Here is a 23,151-nt window from a genome sequence, read left to right as displayed (position 1 = left end):
CCAGCCCTGTATGTCCTACTGCTTCTTAAAATTCATTCATTCAACAAGTCCCACTACATAGTCCAGCCTGGCCTTGAACTCACTATGTAGCCCAGGTTGGTCTTGAATTTGCCTGATTCTCCTGCCTCAGCCTCCTGAGTGCTGGGATTACAGGCATGTGCTACCATGCCTGGCTTAAAAAGTTCTTATTTTATAAATGAAAACTCTGAGGCAAGTAGAATTTAAGTGATCTTGTGTAGGCTCTGGCAATGCTCAGCCCAAAGGGAAGGATGTTCATGGTTCCCTCACACAGGAGCTCTGAATTCGTGAGGAAGAGGTAGGGGGTCTGTACTCCCATACTGCAATATTGCTTGCTGGGCTCTCCTGGGCATGGCAGGGAATCCGGAGCTTCCCCTGCCACTGGAGGATCCAGCAGGACTGAAAGAGTTCACTCCCTGGCACCACGCTGAATATTCCAAACCCCACGGAACTGGCTCCTGGGCGTGGGTGATCGGTGAGGTGTGAGAATTAGCTTACTAAAGAATTTTACTCCCTGGCATCTCTGGGAAAAGTTCCTTTAATAAAAAAAAAAGTTCTAGTACATTTATACGATTGTCAGCACCCTTCATCTACAGCACACAATAGAGAAAATAAAAAATACAGGACAACCTAGACACGCTTGGTATAAAAATGCACTGATTCTCCCAAAAGGGAGGCTCAGGGCCTGGAGATCTGAGGGTCACACAAGGGCCGGTGAGCCCCGAAGGCTGTGCTCCCGGAGGGGACGTGGAGGACCTGCCTCTAACTCTCTGAAAAAAAGCATTTTAAACAAAAATGGAAACAGGTTGTTTCTAAAGAGAAGATAAATTCTAGAAGCAAAGTCATCCTGGGGCATCGGAGCTGTCCAGGCCCAGGATGCGGGCGGAGCACTTCGTGGCAGGAGTGAGATTTCTGGAAACTGATGTCCAGGGCAGCCCAGACCAGGGTGAGCCGTGGTCAGCATCCGACGAGGTCCTGCTGCCCGAGCTCCTCCGTTTCGAAAGGCTCAGACTCCAGTGCGCTCAGGTCAGACATGCAACCTCAGCCCTCTAAGCCGCTCAGGCCACTTCCCACCAAGCTCCCAAGTCCCTGGCTGGAAGGGGACCGAGCCCCCTCAAGGCCGCTGCTGTAGCCTGGCGTTTAGTTCTCGCGCTGGCAGGGCCGCCTAGTCGTCCTCCCCGCCACCGTACATGTCCGCCAGCTTCTTGAAGCGACTGCCCCACTCGTTCAGGTAGTCATAGTCCTGGTCCCGGTCCTGGTCCGAGGATGTGAGGGAGCTCAGGGAGGCAGCCTCGGAGCCGCTGCCCTCGTAGTCGAACACCAGCAGAGAGTCGTAGGGCGGGGCGGTGGGGTCCGTGTTGGCCGCCTTCAGGTTCTGTGGCAGCAGAGTCAGGGTTAGAAGCGACAGAACTGTCATCTGCCAGCCTGCTGGAGGCAGCCTGCCCCTTCCTCAAGGCTCAGAACCGCTGGGCCCAGGGACTTGGCTCCATCCAGACTCCACACACTAGGGGTGACCCCCCGTCTTTCCAGCCACCTGCATCCACCCAGAGGGCAAAGCTCCAGGTTTTGGCACCGAAGTGTGGTCTCTGAACAGCTGCTCTGACCACCTTCGCCCCATGTGACACAATCTGGTTTTTTGTACAGCACTCTTCTGGCATACTCAAGCTAAGAGGTTCACTTATGGACTATTTGTGGAAAAGCCTTGTGTGTGTGTGTGTGTGTGTGTGTGTGTGTAAGCAGTTTAGTTGCCATCTGTGCAGGAGAGAAAACAGACTGAGTACTAAGTTGGGCTGAGGCCTCCTGTCCACTGCTGCTGACCAACAGGCCCACCCAGTTTCGACTTTCAACTCAAAGAACCTTAAGTCATTGACGGCTAACTAGGAGTCAGGCTGTGCTTGGCTCCTGTCACAGACTTTGCACGTGCCAAACTCATGGTCTGCGTTTTCTATTTACTTGGGGAATAAAAGCCCAGGGTCACAGTGAAATCAATGGATTCCAGCTCCTGAGTGTGAATCAGAAGCTCCGGTGAGCATGGATGCTCCCAGGTGGTCCCAAAGGCAGGAAGTTTTTGGAGCCTGATCCAGAATTGTTCTAGGTGCTTCTTAGCTCACTTTGTGAAATAAATTTTCCTCCATATTGAAATCTCCTGGAATCACTAAAATTGAAATCTAGGTATTCTGGTTCCAGAGAATTCTAACAAAGGCTAAGTTTGAATAAATTAATAAAGTATTCCATTTATTTATTTATTTTTTTTTTTGAGACAAGTCTTACTACATAGTTTAGGATAGTCCAGAACTTACTACTTTTGAGTGGTCTCAAACTCTGAAATCCTTCTGGCTCAGCCTTCTGAGTATTGGGATTACAGCAGTCTACAAAACTGGGTTTTATGAAGAAAGCAACTGAAGCCCAGAGGTATTCAAGTATGTAGGGGTCACATAGCTATTTTGGTGGCAGAACTAGGATTTGAACCCAGAGCTAAAACCTCATGCTTGTTCTGTGCTGCTTGTATTGGGTTTGACTAAGGGCTGCCCTAGGCTGCCTGCTGTGTCTTACCTCAATGATGAAGTTGCCGATTTCATCAGGGTTGGCTGGCCGGGGACGGTACATGGGTGTGGGCATGAAGGTTGGGGCTACATCGTTGCGGAGAACCACCTCAGGCCTGGCCTCTAGACCCCGATGGAGCTGGGTAATGTCATAGTCCTTTGCAAAAATGAATGAGATTACACAGTTAAATGTCCCCATCCGTTACCACTCACCTCGTGGGTGCTCTGGTCCATAGGTGGATCTTAGCACATTGGTAGATGTCAGAGACTCCTGAATGACCTTGTGCCCTGCCCCCTTGTCCTTCCAAATTAAGCTCAGACTCAAGGCCCACTTGGCCTAGTCAAGGAGACTACAGCAATGGGCCAGGCCCCTTCAGAAGAGGAAGCTGGTAAGACCAACCCATGTTTTGGTGGCTGACCCAGTGGCCTTGAGGGACTCCACCTCCCAGCTGCCAGGCGCCCCCGACCTACCTGGTCCTCTTCACCGCCACCCTCTTCACCATAGTAGAAGACATTGTCACGCGTGTCATCTTCTGGGAGCAGAAGAGGCTCTTTGACCTTTCGCTTCTTTCTCACCAGCAAGAGGAGCACCAACAGGAGGACTGAAGGAGTCAGCGAATAAGAATGCTCACCCCTGACCACGTGGCCACCAAGCCCTCCAGCCCTAGAGCCCCTACACAGTCGATTGGACGATTGGTTCTTAGGGAAATTCTTTTGTGGGATGGGAACCTCCCAGCAATTGTTAACTTTCAACGAGACTCTTGGTCACCAGATACCTCCTAAGCTAGTCATGCACTTGAAGTTAAAAGCAAGATAATACAACTTCAGTATGGTGTAGTAGCTGGACATGGTGACACACACCTGTAATTCCAGCTCTCGGGAGGCTGAGGCAAGATTGCTGCAAGTTTGAGATCAGTCTGGGCTGCAACGTGAGCTAATGGTCAGCCTGAACTGCGTGGTAAGACCCTGTCTCAAAAAGACCAAAAAGACCAAAAAAAAAAAAAAAAAAAAAAAGAAAAAAAACCCAAAAAAACCAAGCAAAAACAATAACAAAAAAAGGTACAGTTTTTTTTGTTTTTGTTTTTGAGACAGAGTCTCACTATGTAGCCCAAGTTGGCTTTGAACTTGAGATCTTTCTGCTTCAGCCTCCCAAGTATAGGATTACAGGCATGTGCCCCTCCTTTGCTAGGCTATGGTGTAGTAATTTGATCTTGGGTGCAAATGCTATGTTGCAATTCTAAGACAGGGACTGACTTAGTGATACAGGTTTGAAGGCTGGCAGCGTTATTTGTACATTGGGGGAACTGGCCAGCTAAGGCCTGCCTGCTCTCCCTAGCTCTCAGACTGCACCCAGTTAACTCTGTGTTAGGGGCTCCCCTGCCCTTCCCCTGGCAGTTCCATGTGAGACGATGCAGCCTCTGCTTTGAGTTGCTACTTTTTTCTGATGGAACCACGCTGCTTCTCTGCCCAGACAAGACTTGGAAATCTAGGGGCTGGGGATTTAGCTCAGCGGCATAAGCACCTGCCTTGCAAGCAGGCAGTCGTGAGTTCGATCCCTGGTACCGATAAAAACGAAAAAGACCAAAAAAAAATCTTACAAAAAAAAAAAAAATAAAAAGACTTGGAAATCTAAAGTTCTCAAGCTACACACAGATGGTAACTTCACTTCCCTTTTTTTTCCTTCTCACTGGATGTGGGGGAGGAGTAAGATAGCAACTGGATTTATCACCTAAATCCAACGCTGATGAGTCTAACTGCCCAGCCGCAAATCTCTTGCCGTGGTCCTTTCCAAACTGGTAAACACAAACTCCACATTTCAACTTGCTCAGGCCCAAAGCCTGGGAATCGCAGCTCGCTCCTTCTGTGACATCAGTCTGCACTGACACCTTGAATGCTGCCATCTTTCTCCGAGCCACCAGTCTCAGCCGGGATTATGGAATCAGCCTCCCAATGTTCTCCCCACCTCCACCTCTGCCTCCCTATCGTCTGGTCAGTAGGAAGCTTGCAAAATGTAACTCAAATTACATCGCTGCTCCGCTCTGAGTCCTTACACCGTCTACAAGGCCCAGCACCATGATCCGCTTCATCTAGCATCCCTCGGCCGGCCCTCATTTCCCACTTTTCCCGCTTGCTTTTCCCACGGCACCCATTGTTGCCTGCATGCACCAAGCACAAAGCTGGCTCGGCATTTCTGCATTCGCTGTGCCCTAGATACCTGCATGGTTGGCTTCCTTGCCTCTTTCAGATCTTACTCGAATATGCTTTTTACCTTTCCTGCTTATCTTGCTTAAAACTGCAGACTTCTTATGCCATCTTAACACAGCATGCCTGTTCCCACTCTCTCCCCTCTACAGCCACACCCGGCTCTGTGCTGGGCGTCCAGGAGGACAGTGCTCTGCTGTTTTCGGGAAGTGCTTCACTCCAGTGCTGAAAGCTGTGCTTGGAGTCCTGTACGCTGATTAACGAAAACTTGCTCTTTCACACTCTTTTGCGACAGGGTCTCACTATGCATTTCAGACCGGCCTTGAGCTCACTTTGTAGCCCAGGCTGGTCTGGAATTTGCAACAATCCTCCTGCCTCACCAGCTTCCCAAGTGCTGGGTGGCTTTACATTCATATTTGGTTTTCTGTGTAAGGACCAAAGTAAAGGGTGGAAACAAGCAACTGTGATAAGTTCTACCTTAAAGCAAAGAAATTCATTTTTTGTTTTGCTTTGGTGGTGCTGGGAATCAAACTCAGGCTTGTGTATGCTAAGTTCATGCTATACCCACCCATTCCCTCACACCAGTAAGCTCTCCGATTCTGGCATGCATCAGAACTTATTGAGCATTTGTCCAAACACGGATTACTGGGCCTCATCCTTCCGTTTCCGGGTCGCCAGATCTGGGGCAGGGTTGGAGAATCTGCCTAACAAATTCCTGGTACTGCTCATTAGCCAGAGACCACCCAGACCACAGCGCCAGCCTCAAGGGCTCATCATAGGAGGGTCAAGCCTGCTTGCTCACCACTGTGTCACCAACACCTGACATATTCCAGAAGCGCCCAGAAATAACTACTGACTGAATGACACTCTTGGAATTAGAAGAATTTAGAGAATGTGGGCCATGTTGGTGGCCCGTTAGCCCCAGGAATTAGGAGAAGAGGCAGATCTCTTGACCCTACCATCAGATACTCACCCAGCAGAGCCAGAACAGCGCCCAGGATGGGGAGGATGAAGCCGCCCTTCCAGGGATCGGGGCAGGACACCACGTGGCCGCGGCAGTCACACACGGTGGCTTTGATCACTGTTAGCTGCTCATTGTTGCCATGATCAGACAGAGTGAGGTACACATCGTAGGTGTCTTGCTTCAGGAACTTCTTCAGGGACAAGGCCACTGTGTCTCCTAATGTACAGACAGTTTTTTAGCTGGGTACATCTTAGGTGGTGTGAACCGATGATGGTGGGAGCTCCATGATGAAGGTCTAGAAGGACCTCTGTGACCGAGCAAGAGACACAGACCAAGAGCAGCCTCCAGCCCACCCAGTGATGAAAGTAGGTACCTGGGTCTGGGTAGAGCATAAGCTTAGCACGCAGGAAACCCGGGGTCCCATCAGCCAGCGCTCCCAAAATAACATGTAGCTAAAGCAACATTCACCATCAAGAAATATTCATTTTAAATTTTTTTATGGCATCAGAAATTGAACTTACGACCTCGCGCTTGCCAGGCAGGCACTGTGGCACTGAACTATAACCCCAGCCATTTTATTAAAAAACAAAACAGTAACAAGGTGCAGTGGCACATGCCTATAATCCCAGCTACTTGGGAGTCTGGAGTAGGAGGATTATGAGTTCAAGACCAGCCTGGGTCACTCAGCAAGATCCTGTCTCAAAATATAAAAACTGTTGGGGATGTAACTCAGTGGTTCAATCCCTAGTATTGAAAAAATCCAATAACCACAGCATTTAATACATTATTCTTCCCAAGAGGTAGCCAACCTCATAGTTTAATATTCATATTAAGGGCCCCTTATTTTCTCATTTGAATACCGACTGTCCTTTATTATTTTGCTCTTGTAAGGTTTTTACTTCCACTATATGACCGAATTTTTACATATAAGACAGTTGTATTTCCAGCGACTGTCCTATGGTGGCTAAATCCAAATGCATGTGACTTGGGTATTTAAGTGCTGGTGTTAAGCAGATGGGCCAGGATGCCGACCCCGGTCATCATAGCATTAGTGGCTGCACATTGCATCAGGGATGCCTGAGATGCTGCCATCAGCCTGGGGCTAACTGGTCCCTGGAGCCCTACAGTGGCACATACATGGGCACTGTGCTGAGAAACTCAGCAAAGCCAGAGTGAGGAGGCGCAGGATGTTTGCGGGTAAGGAATGTGAGGCCAGGGGTTCAATAAAAGGCTTTCAGTTACAATTAGACCTAGCTTTCTCAAGAGTATGGGTAGTACGGGCAGAACTTTTCCCTTCATGCTGGATTATCTCCAGCATTACATGCAGGCACAAACTCACGCCCACCAAATGACCTCTTACTTCCTAACCCCAGGCTTGCAGGGCTTGTAGGGTTCTTTCAGCACTGAGCATAAGCCATTTCTATTTTAAAGACTCTCCATATGGGCTGGGATGTAGCTTAGCGGTACCCAAGGACCTGGGTCTGATTCCCAGAATAAGACAAGGGTGTGTGTGTGCGAGTGTTGTGTTCTGCCCACACTTAGTAAAAAGGCCAGGAGTAGAATTTATCATTCCCATTTGGCAGTGGTGGACAGAGATAGTTCTGCAGTCTGAGCATCTGGTGTCCCACAAGGAGAGGCCAACATGGGTGCATTATCAAAACATCTGTGCCATGCTGGAGGGCTGGCTGCTCAGATGCTATTGCTAACAGCAGGACTGACTAAATGGACACTTATCATAAGCCAGCCCCTTCCACTACCCCTGACCTCAACATTAAGAGGCAGCTACTGTCATTAACCTAATTTATAAATACAGAAATCGAGGCTGAAGGAATCAAGTCATTAGGCCGAGGTCACATGGATGAATTTCCTTGATAACCAAGGACAGGAGCAAATAGAATAAACAAATCAAAACCAAGAACCAGGTATCAGTATCTTGATGGAGCCGTATCTGTGACTGCTGCTAGGAAGAAACAGCATTGAAGATGGGTCCATGCATTCACTTATTGTTACAGAGGCTAGTAGGAAGCAGGTACACATACCAATCCCATTCTACAGATAAGGAACTGAGGCACAGGGAGTTCAGTGAGTTGCCAACAGCCACAAAGCTGATGTCCAGTAAATGAAGGAGTTGGGTCTTGAGCATCTAGCTCTAGAGTTCAAGCTCTTACATGACACAATCTGAGAGGGAAAAAATTATGGCTTCTAGGCAACAAGGTGGTAACAGACTAGTGTGGGCTTTGCAAAGGAAGGTGTTGGATGTACACACCAAAATCACAGGACTCATAAAAATGAGAAAATGTGGTTATCTGCAGCAGGCCTGGGAATACTGCTGTAACAGAAACGCAGCACTGGGTTTCCTAGGAGGCAGAATCTGAATGTACTGATTCTCTGGCTCCCCACTGGGAGCAGGGATACACCTTGTCACAGGTAGATGGGAATGAGAGGACCAGAGGCTCCGGAGTCCAAGCCTGGCTTCAAATTCCTTTTATTCGTAACTTTTATTAGTACATGTTTGCAGTACATGATGATTACAATTCACTATGAGGAGCTGGCACCTGTGCATAATCTGTTTTGATTCTTTTTATGTCCCCTCTCCTCCTCTCCCTTCCCCTTCCTCTATTCTTGGCCTTCTTTCAATTTGCAAAACATCTGTCTCTGTTTCCTATTATCTGTCTTCTGGCTTCAACTTCTACTTCTCGCCCACGCGGGGTCCTGAGGCGTGCTGTTTAACCCCGCTCCCCACCAGCCTCACTTTCATCTCTGTATAGGGATGAAAACTCTGACCAGAGTTTGGTAGAAATATTAAATAGAGAGAGAGAGACAGAGATAGAGAAATAGAGACAGACAGACAGAGATAATGAGAGAGAGAGAGAGAGAGAGAGAGAGAGAGAGAGAGAGAGAGAGAGAGAAAGAGAGCACCTTGCATAGCCAGGGTTCAATAAATGATTGGCAGCAGAGCATCATGGTACATCAAACGCCTTGATTAAGCTGGTGTGATGGTGCATGCCTATAATCCCAGCCCTCTGGGAGGGAGAGGTAGAAGGCTTTTTTGGGTATGGGGAATCAAACCTCACACTTGTCAGGCAGGCACTTGTGCCACTGAGCCATATTCGTGGTTAGAAGATTTCTAAATTTGAGCCCAGCCCAGTTAATTGACCAAGACCTTGCCTCAAAACAAAACAAACAAAACAGGTGTGGTAGTGCACACTTTTCAATGCCAGTGCTTGGGAGGCTGAGGCAGAAGGATTGCCACAGGAACAAGGCCAGACTAGACTACACATTGCAGCAAGTTCCAGGCAAGCTTGAACTATAAAGTGAGACTTTGTCCCCCGCCACTAAAAAAAGGCTTAGGGGACGTAGTTCTGTATGCAAGCTAAGATTCAATCCCTAGTATTGCTTTAAAAAAAAAAGTCTGGATTAAAATCGTGGTGCCAGTATTTTTCGCTAGCTGTGGTATCTCTAGCAAGATATTTAAGCTTCTGTAGGCCCTGGTTTTCTCATTTGTAAAACATGCTTGTGAGAGCCACTAAGCAACAGTACTACCTCCTCTGTAGGGCTGGCCTCAGGATTCAGTAATTTAGTGCGAAGCACCTGAACTGAAGCACTCGGTGAATGGCAGTTGACATTTCTGTGCTAGAGTGTGTGATTGTGCGTGTGTATATGCATGCGTGATACTGAGGCTCAAACCCCACCTGCCAAGCATGCACTGTGGTATGTCCCCAGCCCCATGCTAGAGTCCACCTCTTGCTAGGTGACATTAGACAAATCTCTCACCTCTGGGTCTTTTCCCATCTGTCCAGGAAGGCTGGATGGGGTATTAAGGTCTTTTGGGGCTCCTATAGAATTGAAAATGCATATCTAGGCCAACAACTAGCTTGTGTGTATGTGTGTATGTGTGTATGTGTGTGTGGTGCTGGGAGATCTACTCACAGCCTCAGAAATGCTAGGCAAGCACTCTGCCACTGAGCTGCCTCCCTGCCATAAAGTAAATGCCATTTGATTGATGTTCTTGAGGCATCCATTACTTTTTGACCCAGAAGTAACCAAAGTCCTTCTAGAACAGGACTTTGTGTGGGGTCCTCGTATGGGGCAGATGCCCACCCGGCAGAACCAGCACCCACCCGTGCTAACGCCACTTACCTTTTTCACTGACCTCTGCCATCCAGTGGATGTCCGAGTCAAAAACGAGCCGGGCCTGGAAAGGGTAGGAGTTGGGGGACAGGTCCTTGTCTGTGATGTTCAGCACTTGGGACTCCGGGTTTTCATTGCAGATGGTGAACTGACGGGGCTCGGGGATCGGGCCGTGGTCGTTGATGTCAGTAAGCGTTAGCAGGAGGGTCCCTGTGCCAGTGGCGGGAGGGTTCCCTGTTCATAAGTACACACAGGATATCTCTTCAGCATCTGCCCTCGGCTGCAGCTGAAGAACATTAAGCTTGCCTAAGACCTACTTGGTCATCCTCGGAAAGGCTCCTGCTCCCCAGTTAGCTCTGACTCCTAAAGTCCCTAGGCTTCAGCATGCACCAAACCAGTGATGCCACTTGATCTATACATGGCAATCAATCAAACTTCTCGCTTGTGTCCACAGTAGACAGCACTAAACAATCTCAGTACAGCTGCGGCCACAGAACCCAGAGAGTCCTGACAACCTATCACAGAACAAAAAACCCGCTGGCCACTTTGGGGGTTGGCCAGTGTTTGCTGATGAGCTTCAGGAAACCTGCCTCCGGGCCTTAGTTACATCATAATCCCCATCCCTCATGGGGTGACATCACTAATCAATCATGGCACTTCCAGGAATCCTTTATCAATCAACTTCAAGGGGAAACTGAAGCCAATTCAAGGTTCAGTGATCCAAAAATTTAGGTTGAAGGGAGTTTTCAGGACCCCTCCTGACTCTTGGGTATTAGGAAAATCAGGGTCACGACTTCACCCTGGGAGTGGTCTTTGTAAGAGTCCTCTGAAAGAGCCCTTTAAGTTCAGACCCGTTTGCTGCCTACCCTAACCCCCATCCCTTGCTGGAGGGGAGACATGCTATGGCAAGTGACATGGGACGTGAAGGCCTCCCTTGTGGAGGGGCTGGAAGGAAGCTCTCACCGTTGTCAGTGGCTGAGACCGTGACTTTGTAGATGTTGTTCCTCACAAACTGCTCATCCTCACGGTCTAGGAGGCCTATAGCAGTGACCTGTCCACTGTCCGAGTCTATTGCTAGCCACTTGGCTGGGTCTGTCAGGATGTGGTAGCTGGAGAGGAAGAGCAGAGAAGGATCACATCCAGAATATTTGGAATTCTGCTGTCATCTGTCAAAAACTCCTCAGACCACCTGCAGATGGTCACTGGGCTCCAAAGGCCCATGGGAAAAGCTTCTTACTGCAGATGGAACCTCAAGTAGCAGCTGAGACCAGCAGAGATACACAAGAAAAGAGGACATATCTGTCCCTGGCCCCTCATCTGGAATCTTTAGCTACAAGCATGGAAGGAAGGAGAAGCCTGGTGCAGCGTTCAAAATACTGAACAATCTTTAATAATTAGAAAAAGCAGCCCACCGGGCTGGTGCCTGTGGCAGGCTCAGAGCCCAGCTCCCGAGTACCTGATCTTCTGATCCTCCTTGTCAGGGTCCTGTGCAGTGTAGGTGCAGACAGCCTCCCCAGCGGAGATGCCCTCCTGGGTCTCAATGACTTTGGAGGGTGGGACAAACACAGGGGCCTCATTCACATCCTGCACGTGGATCACGACAGTGGCTGTGGAGGTTGGGAGCTTCACCACAAAGGGAGCCTCGTTCGTCACTTGGACATATAGTGTGTGCTGGTTTTGGGCCTCAAAATCCAAGCCCTAGGAGAGAAGAAACAAGGAACGGCCATTTTGTGAGGCCTGTGGCCATCAGAAAGAAACGGCCCCCAGTGAGGCGACTGAGGCCCCCGCCAATAATCCTGCTCTACCCCCATCCCAAAAGCCTCCTGTTTTTCCTGAGTAGACATCGAGAGGGATTCTCACAGAAGTGGCGACACTAGGGGGTATTTTAGAAAGTAACAGAGGCATTCCAGCTGTCATGCCCACGGGCGCCACTGGCATTTGTAAGCTGCGGCAGGATCCCCATGTTTCACAATTTTATGAACACAAAGGCCTGACCCCATATCCCATGTGACTTGTCAATGGCTCCTTTGACATTTGTACATTCATGGATATGAAAGCTCTGTTTATAATTACAGTCTAGAACATGTTTTACATGTAAACTAAGTTTTTGGTATGGCTTTAATATATATTGGATTCTCCAGGATTGGAGCTTCTAAGAGAAACTTGTAACTTAATTTGTTTAGGGCTTTTTCAAGAATTTGTTCACTATTCTAAAAAGACACGAAAACCATTTGTGGTATGTGTCCCCAGGGCAACATACAGAATCTACTGCATTTGGGTGAGTCTACAGAGAGATTTAAGTAACTGGCCACTTCTCCATGTTTTTTAGTATATTGTGCCCCAAAGTTTACATTATTGAAGTATTTGTATTCAGTAACTTTTCCAGTCAACTTCTCCTTTATCTCACAGTTGGGGTACTCTTATTTTCCTAAAAAGCATGAGTTAGCTTGAATAATTGTTTTTTTGAGAGGCAAGAATGTGCTGACTAAGTAGTTAAAAACACTTTGCTATCCAAATACCTAGATATGTCAAAGAATAATGCAAAACTAGCAGCATGATGCCAGGATACGGCTGGAGGAGGCTCTGGGAGGGAAGCACCGTGCGGCTCCTACCTGTGGCCCCAGGCAGACGATGTCCCCTGGTCCTGGAAGCCACTTCAGGCGGGCCCTTTGCTCAAATCCCAAAGGGACTCACCTTCTGGGTTGTCAGGATGCCTTGGTTGCTCTCAGGGTCGGTGGTGATGGTAAAATGGTCCCCGTCGTCGCCTCCCACAATGTGGTAGCTGGCACGCCATGCAGGGGAGTTGGGGGCATCCAGGTCGGTCACTGTCAGCCTCTGCACCTCAAAGCCCACTGCGTTCTCAGGCACCTGGGCCTCATACTGTCAGTGCAGGAAACAGCGCACTCAGAGGGGAGAGACTGAGCACCCCGAGAGGCTGTTCCAGTTTTCAGGGACTGTGATCCTCCTTACCACTTCTGGGGAGCCCTAACGCTTTATCTTTTCCTGGGCCCCAAACTCCTTAGCAGGTTTTTACGGCACACACAAGTACAGGAGGTCCTGAGCATCAGCCTCGCAGGTTCCAGGACAAACCACATCAACCCTGGGCCTGTCTTCACTCTCCCAGGGCCCGATGCTCCTGGAGTCGCCCTGGTTTCGGTGTCTAAGTCCCCTGCCAAATGTAGCTAGCGAGTATACCTAGCTCACCGAGATCAACAGTCTACAAGGAAGGTGGAAAGAAGGGTGGATGGGCCGGGAGAGGTGGCGCATGCCTGTAATCCAAGAACCCAGGAGGTAAAGTGGGAGGACCACCATGAGTTCAAAGCCGGCCTGAACTACATAGTGAGACCTGTCCCCAAAACACAAAATGAAACAAAAGGGCAGATGCCTGACTGCTGGGGCACTGGCCGGGAACTTTGATGGACGTCGTGGGCTGATGGCAAAGACTGGGAAGTCACTTGCTTAGAATAATCTGGGGTGTGGAGGCAGGGCTGGGGATTAAACCCAGAGTCTCATGCATTTCCAGCCTCTTAGAGTAAGTTTTTAATCAGGCATAAATTAAGTTCAGCAGCTCGAGCTCTCTAGAGATGGGGCAGGGTCACCTGACTGTCACTAAGTCTTCTGTCAATAAAGTTTCCACATCAATAAGGATTTTTGTACTGAGTATCTATGTGATACTTAGAGCAAAGCAGACTAGAAACCTGGTCCAGAGGGTTAGAGAGTTTGCCTGAGGTCACACGGCTAATAAGCTGTGGGACTAGGACTTGAAGCCACTTGGACCGGTCTGAGTTTTGTGAGAAAGGAAGAACCTAGCCCTTCATTAGTGATGAGGGAAGAAGGAAGGAAGGAGCGTGCATTACCTTCTGGGGATCAAACATGGGAGCATTGTCATTGGCATCGAGGATTTCCACGATCGCCACTGCTGTGGTGGTGGAGCCATTGCCATCCATGTCCGTGGCCTGGATGGTCAGTGTGTACTCCGGGACTTTCTGCAGAGAAAGCAGGTGGGGAGGAACCCACGATGAGTCCATTCTGAGGAGCCCCCTACATGGCTCCGGGAGACACAGCCTCGGCAGGGTGCCAGGCAGGGGTGAGCTCCCTGCTCTCACAATTGTCTCGAGACTTCTTGACCCGTGTTCACCCCTGCCAGACCCAACAGGAGCAGAGGGCAGAGCTGGGCCTGTCCCCAGGTACCCCATGAAGGGAGCTCTAAGTACAGATTTGTAGTGAAGTTATTAACTAGGAAACAGAAGACGGCTCCAGCATCCGTGCAGCTCATTCCACTTTGTGGCACACCAGGGACACATCTGGGAACGTGCCCACCAAGTGAGCCGTTCCAAGAGGAAATGAGGGAACCCACAGGAAATATCTGCAGTTTGCACTTCACGGCTGCCTCCTCCTCCTCCAAGGGGACTGTGGCAGCAGCGCACTGGCCCAGGGGAGCTGTGGGCCTTCGGCATGTGAGAACCGCAGCACCACCCAAGGGCCTGGGGTCCCCGCTGTCCCACTGTGACCTCAGCTTCAGGCTCAGCATGGGGAAGCTGATGGGCACCCTCCCTAATGTCCACTCACCTCCCGGTCCAAGCCGCTGGAGACGACACTGATGCTGCCCGTGCTCCGGTGGATGGTGAACATGAGGTCGTGTGGGTCCTTGGGTTCTTGGCTGTGGATGGAATAAGCAACCACCCCGTTGTCGGTGGTGATGGCATCGTCCTCGTCCGTGGCTGTCACCTGCATCACAGAAGTACCTGGAGACAGGAAGGGTGAGTGAGTCCAGCCTTGCCTACTTCTGGATTCCGGGAGGTTCTGCCCTGCTCATCAGCTTGGACCCATTTTCTACTCTGTGGCAGAGATTGCTAGTTTTGCCCACTTTCCTCTCTCTCCTTTCTTAACAATGTGGTCTTCACGTAGGCACAGACTCACCTTGAACAAGTCCTGTTTCCAGCCCTCTTGCAGCCAGTTATGACTGTGAGAATAAACCCTGATCGACGGTTTATCTTCTCACCTCAGCCCTTCTTCCAGGTGTAATGGCTGGAGCTCTAGCAACCCCAGTTGAGTTAACCATAAAAACAAGGTATAAAATAGCAGAAAAAACAAAACAGAAGAAACCTAGCTCTAAGTCTTTAAATTCCAGCCTGGACTGACTGGCTACTTCTAGGCTTCCTAAATATAAGGAAAGAGGAAAAAAAGAGAGTTTGATCTTGTTTAAGACTGTTTTTGTTGTAGGAATTTATGTGATTGGAAGGCTACTCAACTCATGCTTCTCTGAAGTTTCCAGTAACAGAGAGAGAAACCTTCCCTCCATCAACATCCATCTTGGAGGCTGTGACTATGCATCTACTATGATCCCCAGCATCGAGGGGGAAAAAAGAGCATCTATGGCCGCTGGTTCCAAACAGCCTCTGCTTCATTCCCGCCAGTTTTTCCTACTCTCCGTAGGCCATGTTCTAGCACCGTCCTGCCCCTGCTGCCTTCCTTGTAGGCACCTTCACTGAAAAAAGCTTATATCAAGTGCTTTGTAGTAATTGTATGTATATGCTTTTTCTTTCTGTTTCTTCTTTCTATTTTTCTTTCTTTTTGTTCTGAGGATGGAACACAAGTGTGTGTGCCAGGCAGGTGCTCTAACCACTGAACTACACCCCCAGCTGCACATTATTTCTAATCTCCAAGGTCGCCCTCATGCCCACGGTCAGATGTGAATGAGGCTCAGAAGTCAAGAACACGCCCATACTCATCGCTGGTGAAGAGGCAAATACTCAAATCTCAGTCTGCAGCTCCTCAGCCAGTGATGGCGACCCTTCTCGGGCTTTCAGTGACACAAACAGCCCACTGTGGCCCTTGTGCTATAGGTTTGTCACCACTCTCTTACGCTAATAAGGGTTCTCAGAGTTGGCTGAAGCTTCCAGATGTCTTCATATATATGGATACCAGAGCTCTACTGCATCACTCTGTTCTTTAGCTAGAATTTTATTAAGCAAGATTCTTAATCAGGAATCTTGAGACAGACTGGCAAACTGTGAATTTTTAAGATGATTCCAGGTAATCTGATGCACAGCCAAAGGAATCAAAGATAGTGGCGTCTAGCTGGGCATGGCGGTGCATGCCTGTAATCCCAGCATTTGGGAAGCTGAGGCAGGAGGATTACTGTGAGTACAAGGCCAGCCTGAGCTACAGAGCAAAACCCTGTGTCTCAAAAAAAAAAAAAAAGAAAGAAAGAAAAAAGAGTGGTGGGGTCTCCCAGTATTTAAGGATCTGGGTTGACTTCTAGATGGTTCCAGAAGTTGCTCCAAAGCAAGGTCTGGCCTCAGGAAGCCCATAGCAATTGTCCTTCTAGTCCTCTTACCAGGCCGGGCTCCCTCCACGACACCCCCTCGGAAGACCTCCAGGGTGAACTTGGGTCTGTGATCATTCTGGTCCGTCACAATGATGGAGATGTTCCTGGGTTCCTCCACGGAGGCGCCGTTCTCTGACACCGCATGGCCAAACAGCTGTGAGCACAGAGGTCTGGGGTCAGCTTGGTACTCCCTCCTCCTCAGGGTTAGGGCCCTGTGGCAGGCAGACGTTTATGATGGGTACAGAAGGCCACTTGCCTCATACTTAGCGATTTTCTCCCGGTCCAAAGGCTTATTCAGCAGCAGCCAGCCCGTCTCCTTGTCAATGTCGAAGACACCCTCTGGGGGGCGGTCTGCCCCAGGCCCTGTGATGCTGTAGAAAATCTTGGTGCCCTTGTCCTTATCAGATTTGAGCTAAAAGCAAAGAAAACAGCAGCTAATTCAGCAAAGAATCATCTGGGAGATGAGGGGGCACAGCCTTATGAGAATCTGCTCCCCCGACAAGGACTTTGCTCTGTGGGCCTCAGCACCAAGAAACCTCACACTCAGGCCTTTGGATGGGTCCCTGTAGCCACCCATACTCCCAGGGGGAAGCCATCATCATACCTGATGCAGCCTCTGGGGGAAGGGACCCTTGCCATTCTCAGGGACGGATATTGGTGGGACCACCCATTCTCTCTTGCGTCTTCGTAAGACATGTTTGGGTGTGGAGGTCTTCAAAGCTTCCTTTTCCTGCAAGGTTAGAAAACCTCTTAACCCGGATGTGGAAAGAGCTGCAACACCTACTAGAATTAAAGGTGAAGAAAGACACACAGATGGGCTAACTGCCCAAGGAAATTTGGAAACAATCTAAGTGTCCATGTATAGAGAAGACCATACACTACAACACATTCATGTGATAGTATATTATGCAGCTCTAAAAAGGAACAAGGAGGTTCTCTATGTGCTGGCAAGAAAAGCTCTTTGATATGTGTTTTTAAATGAAAAGATTAAGGTACAAACAGCTTCGTAGAGCTTAGAATTCTATTAACAAACACATAGGGCTCAAGGGCCAGCACCATTCCAATCTTTTGTGTAATAGCATTGGAAGATAAGACCACATGCTCAGATTTTCTTAACACAAAGACAGGTATACTGATATATCGTTATACACAAAAAGAAAAGTATGGACATATATATATATAATACATTAGCTTTGCACAAAGAAAGAAAAGAGTATCTTTATATCTATATATACTCAACAATACAATTTTTCTAAATACATATAATATAAATAAATGTATGACATATAGAAGTAAACCCTAGAGGGAAAGAACCTGGACACCCTAGTTGTCTGTGTCTTCTCTAAGACTGGTGGACAGGGCTTCAGGCAAATAGATGGAGACAAACGATGAGATTGTTCACTGTTTGTTATTTATTTATTTAGCAGTGGAGCGAGGGTCTGCCTCGGTCTCCCAAGCAGCTATGATTGTAGATGTGTGCTGGTATTTTAAAAACTTTTGTCATGTAGTTGTATTAGTTATATTAAAAAAAAATTAAAAGAGCTCTGTGTACCCAGCAGTGGTCCCAGCACTCCGGGATGCTGAGGTAGGAGGAGCTCAAGTTCAAGCCCAACCTGGGCCACTGTGAGAACCTGCCTCAAAATACAAAACGGGCTGGGCATGAAGCTCAGTGTTAAAGCTCTCAGTTAACGCCCAGGTGAAAGGAAGAAGGGAGCAGGGAGGAAAAGGAAGGAAAGGAGGAAAAAAGAAGGGAGAGGGGTGTGCTCCTAAGTACACCTCACAGAGGTTCACGGGATTGGCAGTCCTCATGGAATGGGCGTCACTTGGAGTCCCTTGGATAACATGGCCAAGGCAAGGGAAGTGGGGTGTGGTGGTGGGGGGGCAAAGGATTAAGAGCAGTGGGTGAACCGTGCCAAGGAAGGCAGCTCTTGCTGCCCTGCTGGCCTGACTCCGGCACCCCTAGTGGGCACTGCAGCGACTTCCTGCTTAGGCCAGCACCATGCTCACGGACAGCCGCACAGCGGAGGGCTGCCCCACCTGCTCTGATGGATGCCTTTGCTTACAACAGCTGTAGCAACCAAGGACTGTCAGGTAGCAGCAACCTGAGCACACCCAGAGAACATCCTCCTCCCGTCCTGACCAGGCACATCTGCAGCGTCTGGGCCATACAGACAGGTGGGCAGGTGTCTTACCTGGACTGTTCCCCAGCTCAATCCAGTGAAGCCGTCGTTATCAGTCCCAAGGGGGGCCAACTCTTGCCCAGGGCGGCTGGTGAGAGCTACTGTGGGGAAGGGAAAAAGAGACTATTAGGAAACAGGGGGCTTCTAGAAGCTACCCAGGCGGACACAGCACCTGACGTCAGTCCCTGACTGAAGCAAGGACAGTTACCAAGTGGCTGCAGGCGAGGCTACTTCCTCTGACAAGCGGTGTGACCAATACGACTTTCAGACAGGGCTCTGGTTCGGTCTCAGGATGGAGGGCCCCTTCCCGTCAGTTTGTGGATCTGATCCCACTTTGTTCCCAAGGCCAGACAACCAGGATCAGAAACATTTGGTGACAGCAGCCCATGGCTAGCAGTGGAACATTTTCTGGAGGCCTCAAGTTCATCTGTACACAGTATGTATCCTGTCACGCTGCTGCCCGAAGACCACTCAGGACCACCTCTGGTTGTTTCAGTTTGTCATGCTCCTTCTGAATCTCCTCTGCTAGGCCACCCTTTCAAGTGGGCACTTTAAGTTAATAACTACCAGCCACCAGCGAGAGAAGTGCACCTGTTTATTTCATTCATGTGCTTACTCTACCAAAGAAAGTATTAGCCCCTCTGCAAACACAAGAAAACTGAAGTTCAGAAACCAGGTCTGCTTGATTTTGAGTCACACATAGAGGACATTCAGAAACAATATTCTTACCCACCCTTCCTCATGGCCAAAGCATACAGTCAGGTTACCTGCCAGGGACCAAGCCCCAGACACCATCAACAATATGCTCTGGCATCGTTGTGCCCAAAATTTTGCAAGGCTCAAGGACATTAAGGGTAAAAGCATTGAACTGACTACATAAACATCTGGGATCTTAACTGCTCTTTATAGAAAGGCTGTCTTTAGTCTCAAATTATTATTAGCACTGTGGTTTAAAAAATGTATTTCCTTAAAAGAAGAAAGGATAACAAAAATACATTAGTAATATGAATATGATAAAGTAGTCAAATGTATAAAAGTATAATTTTAAAGAATTACTATCCAGAATATATAAAGAGCTCCTAAAATTTTATACTAAAAACACAATCCAATTGTAGGAAGAAAAAAAAAAAGATAAAGAACTTGAAAAAACATTTTTTCCCAAAGCAGATATACAAAATAATTAATAAGCATTATGAAAAGATGCTCAATGTCATTAATCATTACAGAAATGTAAATCAAAACCACGAGATGCCACTTAATACCCACCAGGACAGCTGCTATAAAAACAAGAAGTCTCAGCAAAATGAGGGGAAAAAAAAGTGGCCAGGTACAGTGGCACATGCCTGTAATCCCAGCAGTCTAGGAGGCTGAGACAGGAGGACCAGCCAATTCAATCCCAGTCTGGGTGATACATCAGGCATCAATTTGAAAACATGAAGCTGGGGCTGGGGCAGGCAGAGAACATGCTCAGCATATACAAAGCCACAGATTCAATCTTTAAGCATTAAAAACAAAAGACTAGTCATAAAAAGACAAGTGCTGTATGATTCTACTTATCTGAATAGCCATATTCTAGACATGGAGGGTGGAGATTATGAGGGGCTGGCAGGGGGAAGACAGTGTTTCATGGGCATTAGGAGTTTCATCAGTTTGGAATCTTGAAAAGATCGTAGTGATGGATAATTATGACAGTTGCACATCATTGTGAACGTACTCAATGACACTGAAGGGTTTACTTTAAAATATTTAAAATGGGAAATGTTATGTTACGCATAGTTGTAACACACACACGGAGCAGATCTGATGTGGGAGTGTAAAATGGAACAATTCTCTGAAAAACAGCTTAGCAATATGTACTGAAGCTAAGCATACGCATTCCCCAGAGCCCAGCAGTTCCACTCCAACGTACACATTCACCAAAAGACATAATGTTCACTGCCCCATGATTCACAACAGTAAATCATAAAAGCAGCAAATGCCCATCAAGGTGGGATGGAGCAAACCACTGTGTACAGTTACAGAGAGCGTGAAATCAATCCACTACAAGGACACGCAACAAGGGCGAATCTAAAAAACATGAGGTGGAGTTGTAGAAACCAGATACAAGAGAGGGCATGTGTACTGTCAGGGAAGAAACAAATAGTTTCTTTCAACCCTCAAGTGTTTAAAGACCAAGAGACCCCATAACAAAAGCCAGATTAACAAAAGAAAAACGAGCAAGTTGATTAATGTGTGCAGTGTGCACCTCTTGGGAAAAACTCAGTGAAAGGTAACTCAAAGCAGTGGTTTAGGACTCTGGTTTATACAGCATCTTCAACAAAGAACAATGCATTTTAGAGATGACAAGACAAAGGAAGGCAGTTACAGGCTTCCAGAGGCAGGAAACTGTGGGCAGGTAAATACAGGGGAGTAAACTAACTAATGGAGTGTTATGGCTTGTGTTCACATCTCCCCCTAACGCCTCATGTGGTCACAGGTGGGGCTTTTTCAGAGGTGGCTGGAACTAATGTGTGATGCTGGAATTGACTCATGGTGCAATGCTAGACTCAAGGGCACTAAGATTAAGGATGTGAGTACTGCCCACCCCTAAGTACTCCAGATAAAATAAAAGGGGCAGAAAGACACATTAAGGTCCTGTTGCTTTTGCTGTCTTCTGTGTACAATGAACTGTTTCTCCCCTGTGACACCCCTTTGCCAGGTGCCACTCTGCCTTGGAGCCAGCCAGCTATGGACTGAAATCTACAAACTGAGCTAACTAAACCTTCCCCCTTTTAACCTTGGGTGCCAGGTATTTTGTCTCAGCAATGAGAGAAAAATAACTAAGACATGGAGTGAGGTATGTTTTCAGATTCCTCTGATGCCCTCTCTGTGCTGATAAGAGTTATCTCCAGTGAAGGAGAATTTATATCCTGTCTTTAGGGGCAAGCAGCGAGGGTGGAGAGAGCTCTTCAATTTGCTGCTTAACTGCTTTTGGTTAAAAATATTTATGTCAAAGATACACGTCTGGGAATGACACATTCTGGATTCCATCAGTATGAGTCCACCGGTATAAAGTTCATAAATAGGAAAAGTTACGTAGGTAAAAGAAGACAAGACACTGTCCTCCTTTGGGGAGCAGAGTTGTGAATGGAAGGGGAGGAGGGGCTGAGGTGCCAGCTCCCCGGAGGCCAAGGGCTCACACACAGGTAGGATCCTCCGTGGGAAGGCTGGAATGTGCTCCTAAGAAAGAGAAGATTGCTTAGAGACCAGCCCTGCCTCCTTGACGACACTTCCACCGAGGAGTCCTGGGCTGTGACATGTGTGGCCATGTGGGAGGAAAAGAAAAAGGGCCCTGTTCAGCTCCAGAGAGTCCCAGGGGCTGTGAGATCCCCGGGGTGGCCATGCCCTTTACTTCCAGCACACAGCTGTGTGGCCTCAGCTTCTGACAAGTCTGGTTTTGCCTGAAGTCTACAAGGATGAGGGTGGACCCTAACCTACTGTGACCGGTTTCCTTAGAGAGGAAGCTCGGACAGACAGTACAAAGGAAAGACCCTGTAAGTTCAGGAGGAAATAGCCACCTACAAGCCAAGGAGAGAGGTGGAGAATCTTTCCAACACCTTAATCTGGACCTTTATCCTCTCGAGTTGTGAGAAAGTAAATTTCAGTCTAAGTTACCCATCTAGGGCACTTTTCACAGCAGCACTACCAAATATGTGATGCTTTCAGAGTCAAAACCTCCTCGTTCTCACACTATTAATAATTAACATTTCTTCTTGATGTATAAGACTAAGAAACACAGAGGAAACATCTAACTTCATAGGTGATTTAGTGTTAAAGTTGGCTAAACACCTATCTAAAAGGCTCTCAAGAATTTATGCACTGGAGCTGGGTGTGGTGGCACATCCCTGTATTCCCAGCACTCTGAAGGATGAGACAGGAGGATCATTGCAAATTTGAGACAGCCTGGGCTATAAAGTGAGCTCAAGGCCAGCCTGAGCTGCATAGCAAGACCCTGTCTCAAAAAAAGAAAAAAAATCTATAAATCAGGAATCCTAACACTCCCATGCCTCAGGTAGGTAATAAATTTGGTGTTCTTCCCCCCGCCCCCGTTTAAATTTGTTAGTTGCAAATATCAGTATGTTGATGGAGAACTTGAATTTATTAGGAAATGACATCTTCTCACTTGGCTGATAGAAACTAGACTTCAAGAGCTGCCATGAGTATTATAAAAGATGACAACCTAAAACGTGAATTTGTAAACTCCCAGAACCTTATTTGGCTTATCATAGAAGGAACTCGGAGCTCCAAGGTGAGAAAGCTTGCCCAAGTTCAAGCAGCTGGGGAGTGACATTAGGACCCAGGGTGCTCAGGCTAACACCAGGTTCTTCAGTGAGACTTCATTCATCAACTGCTTAAACTTCTAAAGTACTTGTGACAGTTTTCTGGATAGCAGGATACACTAGGAGAACAAATATACATACACTCAAGTATCTTTAAATTCTCACAAGACTCTCCCAAACCACTTTCCCTCGGCTACCTACAACACTAATCAACAACATATCTGTAATTGCAGAATTCTGAGTCTAAATACTCATCAATAAGAAATTAACCTGTTATATATGACATCATGTATATATGACATCATCACCAAGCAGCCATAAAAAAATGAAGCTATAAAAGATGAGGAAGCTCCTAACTCATGTGTATATGGAAAGTTCTCTAAAATATACTGCTAAGTATTTTTAAAAGGTATACAGCATGCCGGGGATTTAGCTCAGTGGCATAAGTACCTGTCTGGCAAAC

The 23,151-nt window shown here is 47.8% G+C and overlaps 1 protein-coding gene across 2 annotated transcripts in view; it reads right to left on the bottom strand.

Annotated features, from left to right (window-relative positions):
- Positions 1–538: 538 nt before the first annotated feature.
- Positions 539–23,151, bottom strand: part of Cdh3 (cadherin 3) — a 43,251-nt gene continuing 20,638 nt past the window's right edge. Inside the window, exons 3-16 of one of the 2 annotated variants that reach the window (XM_013154966.3) lie at positions 18,382–18,470; positions 16,794–16,919; positions 16,446–16,601; positions 16,199–16,343; positions 14,428–14,603; positions 13,716–13,844; positions 12,553–12,738; positions 11,315–11,556; positions 10,822–10,967; positions 9,868–10,092; positions 5,737–5,943; positions 3,033–3,163; positions 2,572–2,718; positions 539–1,393 (exon numbers count right to left, since the gene is read on the bottom strand). In XM_013154966.3, the coding sequence (XP_013010420.2) occupies positions 1,184–1,393; positions 2,572–2,718; positions 3,033–3,163; positions 5,737–5,943; positions 9,868–10,092; positions 10,822–10,967; positions 11,315–11,556; positions 12,553–12,738; positions 13,716–13,844; positions 14,428–14,603; positions 16,199–16,343; positions 16,446–16,601; positions 16,794–16,919; positions 18,382–18,470 (2,315 nt within the window). In that variant the 3' untranslated portion in view covers positions 539–1,183. The remainder of the gene's footprint in view (positions 1,394–2,571; positions 2,719–3,032; positions 3,164–5,736; positions 5,944–9,867; positions 10,093–10,821; positions 10,968–11,314; positions 11,557–12,552; positions 12,739–13,715; positions 13,845–14,427; positions 14,604–16,198; positions 16,344–16,445; positions 16,602–16,793; positions 16,920–18,381; positions 18,471–23,151) is intronic. The other variant, XM_013154965.3, reaches the window with a different exon arrangement.

This window comes from Cavia porcellus, unplaced genomic scaffold (genome assembly GCF_034190915.1).
Source record: "Cavia porcellus strain 051 isolate PalLab524CR breed Dunkin Hartley unplaced genomic scaffold, mCavPor4.1 scaffold_4, whole genome shotgun sequence".
Classification (NCBI taxonomy): Eukaryota; Metazoa; Chordata; class Mammalia; order Rodentia; family Caviidae; genus Cavia; species Cavia porcellus.
The sequence above is the reverse complement of the archived record's forward strand: the minus strand, read 5'-3'. Positions and strand labels throughout refer to the sequence as shown.